This window comes from Microcebus murinus, chromosome 10, assembly GCF_040939455.1.
Source record: "Microcebus murinus isolate Inina chromosome 10, M.murinus_Inina_mat1.0, whole genome shotgun sequence".
Classification (NCBI taxonomy): Eukaryota; Metazoa; Chordata; class Mammalia; order Primates; family Cheirogaleidae; genus Microcebus; species Microcebus murinus.
The window spans coordinates 75,053,250-75,070,021 of record NC_134113.1 but is presented as its reverse complement, the minus strand read 5'-3'; the positions used below and the strand labels follow the sequence as shown (position 1 = coordinate 75,070,021).

Here is a 16,772-nt window from a genome sequence, read left to right as displayed (position 1 = left end):
CTGAAAAGTCAGAAACATTAAGCCGTGATACTTCAAAAACTTCTAAGTTGGGCACCATAGGCTTGTTCTTTCCCCTCCCCTGTCCAGTTATGCCAGAACCACAATGAAACACTGAATTCTTCCTTTACTTGAATGGTTTGCCTGTGTCCAATCTTACTGGTCAACTATTTTTGCAGCTGAAGGTACAGAAATATGGTGGGGAAACATATATTTGACATTTAGCAGTACAAACAGTAACCCTCTGTGGGGTCCAATGTATACTACTCTGCTGATGGATATACCCAAAGCCCAGACTCTACCACTATACAATATATACATGTAATAGAATTCAATTTGTATCCCCTAAATCTATTAAAATTTAAAAAAAAAATCCTCACGTAGTGTAAGAATAAATAGCATGCAAACCTACCAGTGTTAAATAAATTTTAATCCTTTGGAGCCTAGGGTTACATTCAACTTCCTGTGGTAGAAAATCCTCCTTGCCTAGCTGCTGAGTTTCTGGCCTGGCAGGCAACTCAGCTGACCAGCTTGTTCAGGGCGGCCCACTTTATCAGATGCTGGGAGATCATTTAGTGAGGGGTCTTCATAAACATCTTTGGATTAGAGCATTATTTAATAGTATAACTAAGAAAGGATGATGTATGATGTCTCCCCATAAACTTTTTTTTTTTTTTTTAACACAGAGTCTTGCCCTGTCACTCCAGCTAGAGTACAGTGGAATCATCACAGCTCACTGCAACCTCAAACTCCTGGGCCCAAGTGATCCTTCTGCTTCAGCCTCTCAAGTAGCTGGGACTATAGGCATGCACAAGGACGTAGCCAATTTTTCTATTTTTTGTAGAGACAGGGTCTCACTCTTACACAGGCTGGTCTTGAACTCCTTGGCTTCAAGCATTCCTCCTACCTCGGCCTACCTGTAAGAGTGCTAGGATTACAGGCATGAGCCACCACGCTCATAAAATAAACTTTATCTCTAAAATGCCTCACCACCCCAAATCTCTTTTTTCCATTTTTATCTCATTTCCCAGCTCCTACTGCAATTTGGCTCCAACTGCCCTGACATAGTTCTCAGACTGAAAGTCTTGAGAACCTGGAACACTTAGAAATGAAAAATTAAATAATGCACATTGAAGTGCAAGACAGCATTCCCCAAGTCCAAAAGCAAAGGACGGGGTATACATCAGTAAACCAAATTTATGCTGATTGAGGTAGGAAAGGAATTAATTTATGTCCTCAACTCAAAACTGTAAAGAAGCCAAGTCAGCACGGCTACATAATTGAGTTGTTTCTGATACATTTAGAGTGGACGTTTCCGCAGTCTAATAGGTTTGCTCCATCTCTGTCACCCAGAGTATGTTAAATAAGCCGGTGGAGCTAGCTTTTAATGTAGAAATGCCAAGATAATGCCCAAGTAATAAAAGCAGGATCTGTGCTTGTCAAGTCTCTTGACAATCAAATGCTATGCTTGCCCCCTGTTCTGCGCCTTCTAAGAAGATCAAGGGACAGAAAGGGTTCCTATTAAAAGAAGGACAAAGAAGACAAGTTGCACATCTGTTTTTTTTTTTTTTTTTTTTTTTTTTTTTTTTTTTTTTTTTTTTTTTTTTTTTACTTTTGCTCAACCCAGAGTTCCTTAAGTTTATTTGACCCATCCTTACTTCCTTACAGAATAGTTATGAACATCTTTCAAAACTAATATTTCTTGAAAGGCACTTTGTAATGTGCCTCTTGACTGACAAGGGACAGAATCAATTCAAGTGGATAGTACATCCTCCCAAAGCCTGAAAGCCCTAATTATTCACAGCAGCTTGGGAGGCTGTTGGGAGAGATATATTTAGAACCAGCACAGGAGGTGTTGTTTGCTACTCTCTGATCACCTTTAATTAGCAAAGATAACTTTAGGGTCCCCGATGCTAGTCCTTTCACACCCAACCTCACAGTTTCTGAGAGATAAGTGCTTGGCAGAGGGTATGAGAGCTTCGAGGAGAGGCAAAAAATGCTCACGTACCTGCCCGTTCACTCCATGCCCAGGGAAACGTCCTGGGCTGCCTTTTGGAAGTGGTTGCAGACAAAGCACATCGCAGCCAGGACTCAAATACTTCTAAAGAAGCTTTTGTTTTTTGTTTTTGATGTTAAGAAAAGCATTCTGACCTCCCAACGATTTAAGGGGTGTTTAGTGAACGGGGTGAGGACAACTTCCGGGCTCCTCGTTTCCTTTATGACAAGGGGTAACAAGAAACCTTTCTGTAAGGTGTCCCTTCTTTTATCTCAGAAGAGGTCATTTCGTAACAATTTCTCTTTTCCTTTTCTCTTTAGGCTTTGGAACCCACAAAATAAACACCCGAGGTGAAAACACTAAGGAAAAGAACAGTATACATTCCGTAAGACCTTCCACAATGGGCCTGCCTGTGTGAAGGTGCCTGTCTGCTTCATCTTGTTCTCAGCTCAACCTCACAGACATTTTTTTTCTTTTTTTTTTTTTGAGACAGAGTCTCACTTTGTTGCCCGGGCTAGAGTGCCCTGGCGTCAATCTATCTCACAGCAACCTCAAACTCCTGGGCTCAAGCAATCCTTCTGCCTCAGCCTCCCAGGTAGCTGGGACTACAGGCATGGACCACCATGTCCGGCTAATTTTTTCTATATATTTTTAGTTGGTCAATTAATTTTTTTCTATTTTTTTTTTTAGTAGAGATGAGGTCTCGCTCTTGCTCAGGCTGGTTTCTAACTCCTGACCTTGAGTCATCCTCCCACCTCGGCCTCCATGAGTGCTAGGATTACAGGAGTGAACCATTGCACCTGGCCTCAATCTCACAGACTTCATAGTCACCCATGATCCTAACACCACTTAAATAAACAGTCATCTATTTCAAAGGTCACTGACTACAGAAGTGACTTTCTCTCTTCCTCTTTTTTTTTTTCTCCCCAAGTCAGAAACAGAATAAAGCCCACCCTGAATTCTCAAAAACATAAACAAGTAGTGTGAAGGGCAGTATAGAGAAAGAGACAGAAGTACTGCAAAACAAAAGGCTTTTAATACACCTTGTGCTCTAAGAACCAGCCTGCAGCTGCAGAAACATGAAGCTCAGAAGAGGATGTCACGGCCAGCTATCACCAGGGAAGAGGCTGTATGTTACCCAAGAGTAGTTAGAGTGACTTACTAATTCTGCTACCAAGCACAGTCCTCCCCCTGGAAAATGTGTAGATATTGCTTATTCCTGGAAATAGCAAGGGTCTGCTACCAATCTCCTTTCTCTCACTGAGTAGCTCATTAGGTTCACATAATCAAAAGCAAGCACTGCATTATTTATGAAACAAAGTTGAATTTCATTAAAAGAATTCTTAACAACCAGGTCAGGAAAAACACCTAAAAACATTTATATAGATGTAAATGTTTTCTTAAAACATATACTCTTCTATCTTCTGCAGACCTATGCAAGAACAAAATTCATTTTTTGGGTTTACTTTTTAAATAAACTTGTGTTTGAATCAGCTTGGGTCTAATTCAATCCTGAGGTCTCCAGGAGGGGAATCTTTTATTGGAAAGATGAATAATTTAAGAGATGTCTATGTTACTACATCAACTGTCAGAATAAATTAAGTCCATCTTGACTTTGACTTCTATAGGTACGTTTTTAGAAAAGCCTTGTTGGTGATTCCCTTCCCCATCGAAAAAACACCTCAGCGAAAGATTCATGGAACTGGAGCGGAGTGGTGATTTTTCAGGCCTGTTTTTTCCAGGCCTTGTTTTTAAGAACAATCACTGAATTTTTCTTTCTCACAGTTTTATTCAACATTTGTAATGTTTATAGGGATTCTCTTGCTGTATTTTTATTATTATTTTAATGAGTTTACTTTTTAATATTACAGATCATGTGTTATTTTGTCAAATAGTTCTGTGGTACAAAGAAGCTCATTTTTTCCCTCTTTAAAAAAGAAATCTAGGTATACAGATACAGTTCCATGAGGTGAAGAGAGTTTTTTCCCCCAGTATTGGATTGTTTAGGTTCTCGACAAACATAACATCCGTTTAAGCATTTTAGCAGTTCCTAATTTTTATCGAGTGGCATTTCCTTAAGTAGAATTTATAAAATAGGTAGTCAAGGACATTATTCCCTTTCATTTCCAGTCATCTATCTTTGAAGAATGAACACCAACAACATGTTAATAGGAAAAAGTCACTGGGAAGGAACAATTGCCTCAGGAAAAAATGGAAGGCAAGGACAAAAGAAAATGGGTCCAAAAGGAAATAGGATGGGTTAATGGTACTTTACATTTTAAACTGCTTTCTTATACATTGTCTAATTTAACCTTCAAAATTCTGTAAGTAGAATTATTATACTATTTTACAATTGAGGATTGATTAGGAAAATAAGACAAAGCCCTTGTGTTCTCAAGTGTTAAGAAGGCAGATGGTTCTTGTAAATCTATGTTTTTAAAGTTCATTTGTCATTCAAAATTCAGCAAATAAATATAATGCTACAAATTAGAGCTTCTATTTGCAATACTTTCTCCTTTTTTGTTTCTTTGGCTAATTTGTTCAATTATGATCTTATACAAACTAGTTTTCACTGGCAGAAATGAAGTAAACTCAATACCCAGGAAGGCTGGCTACTGAGATTGTTATTCACTGGAAAAATTTGTATTCTGCTGCATAAAATAATCATGGTATCTCCAAAAAGCACAGTACTATAGAAAGCTATTTAGAATTAACAACACTCAGTAAGTGTATAAGATATGCATACATGTTCTCCATCTATTCTTCTTAAGCTTTAACATCAACTGAAGATACATAGACATAAGCTGTATAGGACTAAAGCTTGGTTTTATATTGTATTTCAGTCATTTACTATAAATTGTGTACACTCTGTTCAAAAGTTAAGGATGCTGTTAATTTTTCATCATCCGAATGCCTTATAAGGCATTTCATTGTTCAAACAATTCTGAATCATGTGCTCCAGTTTGCAATTTCCTTTCAGAGTATACACACCCTGATTTATTAGTCTGATTTTCATTCCACACATTAATTTATTTGAGGTTAACTATGCTAAGGTCAGATGTTTATTTTCTATTTCCTGTTGAGAAAAACAGAATCCACAGGAAAAACATGACTGGGGAAAAATATTCCACCATAAAACTTTCATTTCACTGGACTAAAAAATTCACAAAGTAAACTTCATTTCAGAAGTGTATTTTCAACCATATCAGTTCCTGGTATATTGTAAGTGCCTGGTTCCTTCATGTTATAAAATTTGAATCATATCACTAAATTGTACTTGGGTAGGACTGATAATTGTATTGGTCTGCTTCTTTGATTATTTGAAATTGCCATTAATACCTAGCAAATAAGCCTTGTCACCTTCTTTGTGCAGTGCACTCCTTCTGATCCATTATAGATAGCTTTGTGGAAAAAAACCCTCAAATGCAATTTAGAGAAATGTGACACACTGTCCTACAAAGGGCCAACTAAATCATCTGACCTCGCACAATGGATAACCTCCAATAGTGATCCAGAAGGACTCCGCCCTGATGATTTTCCAAGACTAAGTAGAATAAAACCCTGGCTCTCGGATGTCCTTAGGAAATGAGTCATTTTAAAAGGCTGAATTGTCCTGATTCCTGAGAACTTACTTCTAGAAGTTGGAAAATTTACTGAATTAAATACTACTCTACTCTTTTAAATACAAATGGTGACCATAATTTACCTTTCTCAGAGGCTTGGGGTGACCGTGGTGAACTTTTGTTTCTGTGGCAGGATGGATAGGAAACGGCTTTGGTGGAGTGGAAAAATAATTAGATTTGGGGTCAGAGGCCATGGGAGATTTACTAGGTGTATGATTTTGTTTCTCTCTATCTCTTTCTCTCTTTTACTTTATAAGTACTATGAAGGAAGGTGTATGGTTTTGGATTTATGTTGTTTATGATGTTTATGTGTAGTATTGCTTCATTTGACAAATATTTACTAAGCACTGTGCTCCTGGCACCAGGAGTCCTCCTTGCTGGGGATACGGACAAAGATTTCTGCTCTCCTGGGCTTTCCCATGTAGCGGAGGAACTTAGACAGTTAGCAAAACAATAGGTGCCTATAGGAGAGGGTGAGAAATGCAGGGGAGAGCAATGAAGCACAGAAGGGGAAGAGGTGTTAGGGTGGAAACCCTGGTAGGTGCTCACGCACAGGTGGAGAAAGATTTCTCACTTAGAGATGAATATATAAAAGTACAAAGCTTATTTTATCCTTTAGAAGGACAGAGAATGAGAGAGAGAGAATTGGGGGGAAAGAGAGCAGGGAGATGGATATGGCATCCCAAAGAAGAAGAAGGGGGTGCCAGCAGTGAGGCCAAATGGCTCGCTGATTTTAAGGGGGCAAAGAGAAAAAAATAGCGATGGCTGTCAGTTGATCACAAAAGTAGCAGCAGGTACGTAATAAAAACTTCAAGGATGTCAAAGTCCGAGAGTTGGTTTCCTGCCTTCCCTTGCAGAAGGGATTATCACAGGAGGTGTCACTCTGTCCTGGAGATATGATTGAGGCTGCAGCTCCTTCTTCTCAGGAACTCCGTAAAAGCAGATTCTTGAGAAACAATTTTGAAAGAGAGACATTTACATCTCTTTTCTACCCACGCAGCTCTTTTCAGAAGTTGTGCAAAACAGAACTCCTGCAGGGTACCTGTTAGTGAGAGAACTCATAGGATTGATCTTTAACATTACTAGGGAAATTGAGGAATTAGGCATTTTCCTGTTAATTTTGTAAGGCTGCTCCTTTCAATAAGGTATGCTGGCCGTGCTTGCAATTCTAAGTAGCGTGGCCAGGGAGGGGACTGCACGTGGTAGGAGTGCTGAAGGACTTGAGGGAGGCAGCCATTTAGCTGAGGGGGAAGGCGTCCTGGGAGGAAGGAACAGAGTGGAGAACCTGCGAGAGAGGAAAGTGGCGGGACTGGCGTGTGCATGGAGCCCAACGTGGCTGGAGCGGAGTGAGCAAGAAGAGGAGCAGCAAGTGGCCCGGGGACATGCGGGGCAAGGCACCCGCAGACCTGCCTGGAGTCCACCACAGCGGGTCTGACGTTCCCTGTGAGTGAGGTGGGGCCGCTAGGGACTGCTGTAAGTGGAACCCATCCCCAGTCCCCAGGAGAGATGAATGCCGGGAGCCCAGTTAGGAGCTTTCTCCAGCATTGTAGGAGAGAGGTGACGGGGCAGCAGAGGTGGAGCGAGGTGCTCGGATTCTGCGTGTGCCAGTCACATTTACTGAGTGTGTCATGGCCACATGTCTAGACATACACGTTAAGCCTTTTATGTGTTGTAATCCTCCAACCCCCTGAGGTAGGCAGCCTCCCTATTCTCATTTTAACAGAAAATCTAAACCTTAATCTGCTAAAACTGTCACATTTGTCATAAATGAAGCTGGTGTGGTGGGGGCCATGTTGCGTCACCCCTTGTAAGTGTGAGGCATGTTCCCCCTGGTGGCTGGGAGTGGTGTCTGCTGGCCGCTCAGAGCCCAGCTCCTCTCTGGGCATTGCTCTCAGCATGGGGAGCTGCCTCGCCCAAGGCTATATACTCCTGCCCTGGCAGTCACTGGTTGAAAAGGGAGTGTTATAAAGGCAAATAAATCTTGCCTCCACTGGGGACAACTCTGAGGTAGGTGCCATCCCAGCTCCACACTCCCCACATGGGATGGGCTGAGGCCTCCGTTGGAACTGCACTGCATCTCAACATCTCCCTCTGCCCTTCCTGCTCCTTGGTGCTCTGGAGGGCACTCCTTAATAATCTTCCCGCAAGCAAATCTCTGCCTTGGAGTCTGTGTGCTGGGGAAACCACACCTCAGCTAGCTTTTTTTTTTTTTTTTTTTTTGAGACAGAGTCTCGCTTTGTTGCCCAGGCTAGAGTGAGTGCCGTGGCGTCAGCCTAGCTCACAGCAACCTCAAAGTCCTGGGCTCAGGCGATCCTCCTGTCTCAGCCTCCTGAGTAGCTGGGACTACAGGCATGCGCCACCATGCCCGGCTAATTTTTCTATATATATTAGTTGGCCAATTAATTTCTATTTATAGTAGAGATGGGGTCTCGCTCTTGCTCAGGCTGGTTTCGAACTCCTGATCTTGAGCAATCCGCCCGCCTCAGCCTCCCAGAGTGCTAGGATTACAGGAGCGAGCCACCGCGCCTGGCCTCAGCTAGCTTTTTAAGTGAAAAAGTGGTATAAGGCAAAAAAAAAAAAAAAAAAAAAAAGACAGCCACAGAGAGTGAGACGTTTTTGAAGACAAATTATGGAGCTTTCATATTGAAATTCAGTTCATAAGGAATGGTCACAATACGACTTAAATTCTAGTTCATTTCTAAACAAAATAATGTTTAATTTCCTGAATTTAATGGACTAAAACTGCCAGACTTAATAATGCAACGTATACATAGTGAGAATGTAATTCCATCAACAAGAAACAAAAATAATTTCAAGTGTCTACTTGTGATATTAGAAAGCATATTTAGACTTTTATAAATGAAAACATCACACCAGCTGAAGAACCCTCTCTACTTGTTAAACCTGGCTAACAAATGTTATTGGAATTTTAATTCTTCCCAGAAATACACAGCAGATGGTATCCAAGGCCACCTGTAGTCATGAGAGAGTTATTTAAAAATGTTCATTCAAAATAGGCTGTGTAAAGAAGTACTTTTAAAATACTCATTGACTCCTGATTATTAAAACATGTTCAAACTTCACACCAAGCTGTGCCTTAGGGTATGTCTTATTTTTCTGTTTGAACTTAACAGACAATGGTTTTATAAACAGCATTATTAAAAGGATTTATAATAAAGTAATCTTATTGATGTGCTTAAGACATCAAAGAACAGTGCTTATTTAGTCACGGTCAGACTTCTTTAGACTCTAACTATACTGTATTTCTTCAGTACTCACTCCATTGTTACTTCCTTTATTCCATGTACACTTATCATAGTTTAATGGAATCTCCTTGCAGAGTTCCAGTTATCCATACAGCAAGGAATACAAAGAATTATATCAATTAGGCACTATTATCATGACAAGTCTCTATTTTATGTGTTCAACAAATTCCAATCAGAAAGATTTTACTTCTCTCCTTTACCCTGTGTTAGCCAATTCAGTAGTGAGAGCAGATTTCTTTTGTAAAGAAGCTTTAAAAACACAATAGAAATTTTAGCTTTGCCAATATAAAAGAGTCTGGTTTTGTAAACTGATAAAATTTAAGTGTGAAAAAAAGAATTCTTTCTATGGGAAAAAAAGTAAAATACTCTGAAAACACCCAAAAAAGGGCAGTTCAAAAAAAAAATCACTGTTGAATTAGATGTGAGCGAAATAACTATAAGACTAGTGGAGAAAAATCAGAAAATCTCAGTCTACTCAAATTACTTGGCAAATGTCTTAAAATTTTTATTCCAATTTAAAATATCAAAACTGATAATCATAGCAATGAATTATGGATGTGGTTTTTGCAGATTCTAATCAGTAGACTCTTAAAGAAAAGGACTTGATTTGACATTAGAAGATTGGTGAATAGATGTACATACGGAATTTCGGGGTAAAATAAAATACTCAAGAGTGTGCTTAATTTGTGTTATGATTCTCCATTTTTAACTGACTTTTTAAGCTAATCAACAATGCACATAAATGGCCAAGTACACATCTAGTATCTTTCCACTTTATTCAGGTAGGGTCACTATTTCTCCTTTTTTGCTTATTGGATGAGGCACTTCCAGGGAGTTCTGGTGTAGGAAGAGCTGAATTATTGGGGTGGTCTCTGAACTTTCTACTCCCACCATGTTAGGTGGGAATGTTAGAAATGTTCTCCAGGGTAACTGAATGGTTGGAACACTCTGGAGGCACCTGGCAGATATGCTAGTGTTTTTCTGATTCTCCAATATAGAGAATCCCAGGCTTATATAGTACTGCCGTAGGTATAAACATAAGAGCTGCCCTTCATTGTAAAGCAAAGCTAACACTTGTGTTTGTTGAGGATTTAAGGAAAGAGTTCTGACATTTTTCTTTGATGATTTGGGTCTTAAACTGAATACATAACCTTAGCTACAGCATTTTCCAGGGCAGGTTTCCCTTGCATTACAGAAATACAATAAAGGTCTACCAAAAGGGAGGAGAAGAAGTGGTACTTCTGCATTATTTACAAAATAAAAAAAGTTTAAAAGAAGCAGAATGTTCATGTCACATATAATTACCAACTTAATATAGTGCTAGTTTGAGAATTATAAGGCAGCCAGAGAGAGACTGGTTATAGATACAACCCTTGTGACTAACTTCACCATTGCCTTTGGGATCTATACAGTCATTACAACAGTAATGGATAATTGTTGGAACTGATTTCAGATAATAATAACGCTTTTAACCTTGCATTTCCCTAATCACTCTCTTTCTTGCTGTGCGCAAATATGGCAAGCATCAGACACACTAAAGTAGAAGTAGAGGTGGAACAGTTGGAGAGAGAGGAATCCATGTCTCAGCAACTTCCATGAAGAAATAGCAATATCACAATAAGGGCAATCTTCCAGTCACCAAGGATAAATAACCATCAACATGATGAATAGTCCTGGTATCTTCCTTTTCTTTCTAACACAAAGAGTGACAATTTTTTTTTTTTTCAGAAAAGCGAAAACAGAAACACCCACATCCGTTGAAAATCCACCCCAGAGGTATCCACAGAAAAATATTTTAAATCAGAAGTATTTTGAACCTAGTCTGAGAGCATAAAATATTTCACTAATTACTGTGCAGTATATTTATAGCTTTAATTGTTTTTCCCCATTTCTCAAGAGACATATTTCTTCCAGAAGCGCAGTTGCTGAAGCAAACATTTATTTTTATTGTTTCACGGGAAAGAAGCGGAAGTACCCAACCAGCTACTATAATTCTGTAAAATCAACTGCCAGAGAATTTTGCTTAATTTATATCTTTGCCCTAAGCTGTGCCTTAGGGTCTGCTTTATTTTTCTGTTTGAACTTGACAGAAAATAGTCTGTTATAATAAAACAAATTTAAAAATATACTGATACACTTCCTTTTAACCAATATTTTTCAACCAACTTAGTTCTCTTTTTCCTTCCTTCAAGAATGCCATCTAAAATTGTTTGACATTAGTTAGTAAAGTCAAAATACACTTTAAATGTATCCTTGAAGGAATATGCCTTTTTTTTTTTTTTTTTAAAGACAGAGTCTCACTTTGTTGCCCAGGCTAGAGTGAGTGCCATGGTGTCAGCCTAGCTCACAGCAATCTCAAACTCCTGGGCTCAAGCAATCCTTCTGCCTCAGCCTCCCGAGTAGCTGGGACTACAGGCATGCGCCACCATGCCCGGCTACCTTTTTCTATATATTTTTAGTTGGTCAATTAATTTCTTTCTATTTTTGGTAGACACGGGGTCTCGCTCAGGCTGGTTTCAAACTCCTGACCTTGAGCGATCTGCCCACCTTGGCCTCCCAGAGTGCTAGGATTACAGGCACAAGCCACCGCGCCTGGCCAGATTATGCCTTTTTAAAAATGAAATTTTCTCATTGCAAAAGTAATAGATGTTCATTGTGTAACACATGGAACACACAAGAAAATATAAAGGAAAAAAAATCATAATCACACCTATCAGAGGTAAGCATTGTAAACACTTTGGAAAATATCTTCAAGTGAAAGAATATAATTCTTTATTAAATTTTAAAACTGCCTTCTATTCCCTAATAAAAACTTCTATTCTTCAACAAAAAGCTTGGTTATAATTGTTCCTCTGGGACTTATATTTCTTGTAACATTTGGGAAAGTATCTGACAGCAAACGATATCTATGGTTTAAAACTTTTGCCATAAGGAATATTAAGTCACAGGCCCTAAAGTCTAAAAGATTTTGATCGATGAACAATATGCTTATGTAGAACATAATCATGACAATTTTAAACTAAGTCTTGAGGCAATCCTAGTGAAATTTATGATTTGGTTGATAAATGTATTTTAAGCATATTCCAAAGTGGAACAGTCTCAGAAAATTCAAGCAAATGCGGGCCAGTCTGGGGAGGTAAAGAAGGATCTTTGAAAGGCTTCTATGAGCATCACAGTATTCCATAAAGGACAGGATTCACCTTGCTTTATTTTGCCCTCAATTGGAGATTGCAAGGCTCTGTTTAATTATCATGCCTCCATGAGTTGAAGGTTAAGTACATTTATTACCCGGGACCTTTTAGAGAAAAATCACCTTAAAAGTCACAGCTGTACTTCAAAAGAGTATCTACTTATGGCTGCTGATAATGCAGAACCTACATTTTCAGTTTCTCCTAAAATCACATCTAAAGACATATTACATATTCTCTCTTTCATGGGAAGAATCCGAGAAGAGTATCGGAGAATATAGTATATATATATATACACACACACACACACACACACACACAATTAACATATTCCCTGCATGGTAATCAATTGTCTTACCATTTTCTTTCTATGTAATACAACTACCAGGGCATTTCATTTCTATACTCAAATGTCATCATATAAATTCTTTCAGACAGGAAAGCCTAGAGCCTGCCACATACACACCATTAAGAATTCACTGGAATAGATACCCTGAGAACCTGCTAGTATATTTTTGACAACCAAATTCTGTTTACATATATATGTGTGTGTGTGTATGTGTATATATTCAACTGAGTGTGACTTCATTGAATAATGTGCAGCAATGAATACTTTTACAAGAAAACACAAAGAGTTAGAAGCAAGGTAGAGTTATCACACTCATAACATACTTGAGTACTAAACTAAAAGACTTGTTAGAGAACTGCACTACCTCTGAGAATACGTTCCCTGTCGAGAGAAACAAAACCCCCACATACTGGGAGGAGACAGCCACACACAACAGCCAACACCCTCCCTGTATGGCGCTTACTTGAGGGCCGTTCTGTAGTGGTAGATCGCTTCCTTGTTCCGGCCTTGGTCCTTCAGAAAATTGGCATAGTTGTAGTGAACCTTGGCATTGTGGGGCAGAGTTTGAACTCCAGACCTAAAATCAATAAATTAAAAAACAAACAAACACAGGAACAAGGAATATTACTGTCAGAGTCCTTCATATTTGACTCACAGTTTCATAAATCTACATGTGAAATGCCCATTGTATCCATCTAAAATGAGGCTTCCAAAATTTGTGAATTGTATGAGTTACTATGTATTGTTTTTCTATAGAACAATGAAGGCAGTGCATAACTGAACACACATGCTAACTGTGTATGAACAAAACGCCCTTCTCATGTAAACACAGGGTCTTTGTTTGGGCCAGAGACACAGCTGGAGCCTGGGCAAGGCTCTGTGGTCCTTCCTGAGGCATCTTCTGAGAGTGCACCATCCAAGGGAAACCCCTAGCCTTGCAGGGATCGGGCCAATCTGGTGTTCCTAATTTATTGTGCAGGGGGCAGAAGATGGGGCAACACTGGGGCTAAGTTAGACCCGGCAGAGGTTGATGACAAACACTTGCCCTAGGGGGGATTTCAGCATTAGGCAAACCCTTCTTTTCATATCTCTCTTGGGGGCAGGCTTCTCACTCACGGAGACTCGATGAAACAGCCTATGTGCTTTCTGTGTGCACAAGAAAGAACCAGAAAAAGAAAAGAATAGCTCATAACCACAACATCCTCTACAACAGCGGTCCCCAACCTTTTTGGCACTAGGGACCAGTTTCATGGAAGACAATTTCTCCACGGGACGGGGTTGGGGGGGAGATGGTTTCAGGGTGATTTAAGTACATTACATTTATTGTGCAACCTCTCTGCTAATGATAATCTGTAGTTGCAGTCGCTCCCCAGTGCTAGTATCACTGCCTCAGCTCCACGTCAGATCGTCAGGATTAGATTCTCATAAGGAGTGCGCAGCCTAGATCTCTCGCATGGGCAGTTCGCAGTAGGGTTTGGGCTCCTATGAGAAGCTAATGCTGCCGCTCATCTGTCAGGAGGTGGAGCTCAGGCAGAGATGTGAGCCATGGGGAGCGGCTGCAAATACAGATGAAGCTTTCTTTGCTCACCTGCCGCTCACCTCCTGCTGTGCGGCCCAGTTCCTAATAGGCCACAGGCCCAGGGGTTGGGGACCACAGCCTTGCAAAACATGAGCTGTATCATGCGGCACCCTTTATTCTCTTGCCTCTTTCCCTTTATTCCTTCCCACCATTCTGGTTTCCTCCCATGTGGGAACCCCACACAAACGGTCAGTGTGGGAGACTCTCCACCTCCCTCCCACTGCAGAGTCGCTGCTTTCTCCTCCGTGTGCACCGTTCCCAGGGTGGGACCGTGTTGGAAGGAAAACACATTCCAGACCTAGGCGTGTGCACAGGGACCCAGAAAGGTCTTTAACTACTCAGTAATGGTGGGTAGTAAAGTTGGGCTCATTTGAGATCATTGTCACATGCCTGGCCCTCATGTGGTCTGGAGGGAATGCCAGGAAAAGAAAAGGCAAGCGTTAAGGTAGGCCCGAGCAGAAGCATTAAAAAGGGATATTCCAGAAGTGAGATGGTTTGATAAAATCAGTTTGCAAGCATTTCTCTGAAGTAACTGGTACAGTTGTTTACAGTCTACGTAGAGCCCCTTTAAGTGCCACACGCCGTGCCAGATGTTGAAGGCATAAGGTAGTCAGAGTCGCTGCCCTCAGCTAGCTGATGGGAATGAGGAAATGTGGGCGATGAGGAAACACGGGTGGTGGCAGACAGCATATAACAATAGGGAGCAGGGTGTCAGGGAAGCACGGCATGCTTATCCCGAATGGGGATCAGAGGAGACTTCTGGAAGGCAGTGAGCACCGCTGAGGCTTTAAGGATAAGAAGCAATGAAATCAGCCTCTAGCGCGAGAGGCAGCGGGATGTCTTAAGCAGAGGACCCAGAGAAATGGGAGCTCGGGGCTTCTGAGGGACTGAAAGAAATTCAGCATTGCTGGCTCACGCAAGGCTAAGTCTGAGAGCGGAGAGACCCCGAGGCGCCTTGCGAGTCACACTGGAGACTTCGGTTTTATCTGCAGAGCGGCATGGGTCTGGAACGGAGAAGCAAGGCTGACAGTTCGGCATTTGAGAAGGACTGTTCTGGCTGCCGTGTGGAGACGACTGGAAGGAGGAAAGGCTGGGGGCGTGGAGAACTTTTTGGGGGCTGATGAGGGAACTGTGGAGGGGACAGGGGAGGGGAGGAGGAGAAGGCTGGAGCGGAACAGAGGAGAGGAGAGTGGTCAGAACTTCAGTAGTGGGTATATGGAGAAGCAGAAGGATTCAGGAGAAATTCAGGAAGCAGAAATGGCAGGTGGCAGGACACAGTGATGGATGATTCTTTGGAGAACAACCCTGCATGCTCAGTTGATTGTTTTCTTTCCTTCTTTCCTTCATTCACTTATAGCCGTTTTTTCTCAAAAAAAAAAACAAACAAAAAACAAAAACAAAAAAACACTTGAGATTGTCTAAGAAAATAAATCATTACAAGAAGGATGACTATGAACTGGCCTCCCTATTAATGAGTTTTATTGGAAATGAACATTTCCCTATACTAAGCCTGGGCCAGTTTTCTTTCTTTTTCTTTTTTTTTTCAAATAAATGTAGGCAGAATTATTCTACAGATAAGGAAACGAGGCTTTGCTCAGAAACATTAAAAACCTTGCTTAAATGGCCACTGCATTAGTCTGCTGGGGCTGCCATAGCAAAACCATAGACTGGGTGGCCCAAACAACAGGCATTTATTCCTTACAGTTCAGGAGGCTGTACGTCCAAGACCCTGGTTACGGTTGACTGGGTTTCTGGTGGGCGCTCTTCCTGGCTCACAGGTAGCATTCTAGCTATGTCCTCATGTGGACTTTCCTCATGTGCAGAGGGAGAGAGACAGACAGACAGACAGAGAGTGCTCTGGGGTCTCTTCCTCTTCTTATAAGGGCACCAGCCCTCCTGGATTAGGGTCCCACACTTAGGACCTCATTTAACCTTTGTCACTTCTTCACAGGCCCTATCTCCAAATACAGTCAAGCTGGAGGTTTGAGCTTCAGTGGATGAATTTGAGGGGACACAAATATTCAGTCCACATCAATCGCCAACGCCTGAGCCCAATCGTGAGGGTGGGCATGATGCTCGGGAAGCAGTGGCAAGAGGCAAGGCTGTCCACGTGCCACCAAGCGGCTGTACCCAAAGGGTTTGCTTTGTTCCTCGCATTTGTCTGCCTGGGAGCCACCTGCCTAGGGAACCCCTACAGGGCAACACCCAAGACTTGAAGATGACACGGGAGGAGGTGGGAGCAGGAAGGGACCAGTTCGTCATCGGTAGCTGCTTGGCAACCTTAACCTGCACAGGGTCATATAGCTGGCGAGTGGCAGGGACGAGACTAGATCCAAAGAGTTTGGTTCTAGAGTTTCCATTCCCTCGCTTGAAGGGAGCAGGTGGGGGGAATGGTGAAGAATAGACAGATGGGTCTCAGAGCTATTTGGGAAGAAAACTCCTGGAACTTATTTCGATTAAATGAGGGAGGTGGAGAGTTAGTAAGAGACAGGAAGAACTTCAGGATGAGAACCTAGTTTCGGGGCAGTTGTACCTTACTGTGCGACCTCTCTCAGGTGATGTATTTACATTTAATTTTGAATGCAAAGGTCAGATGAATAAGAGAATGTCATACAAAGTGTTAAAGCCTGTTGGGGAAACATGTTAGGGCCACGTAACTTTTGTTGAAGTAACAGCCCCTCAGGACCTAGCAAACACTGCCCCACTTTTGAAACACCTAGCTGGGTGCCCAAGGACCTCTCCAGAGGAGAGATCTGAGGGCAGCCTGTGAAGCT

General features: G+C 41.3%; 1 protein-coding gene across 3 annotated transcripts in view; it reads right to left on the bottom strand.

The window, feature by feature from the left end:
• Window positions 1–16,772, bottom strand: part of TMTC1 (transmembrane O-mannosyltransferase targeting cadherins 1) — a 263,719-nt gene that overhangs the window by 46,424 nt on the left and 200,523 nt on the right. For all 3 annotated transcript variants that reach the window (XM_076007529.1, XM_012748003.3, XM_012748009.3), the window contains one exon: window positions 12,883–12,996. In XM_076007529.1, coding sequence (XP_075863644.1) covers window positions 12,883–12,996 — 114 coding nt within the window. The remainder of the gene's footprint in view (window positions 1–12,882; window positions 12,997–16,772) is intronic.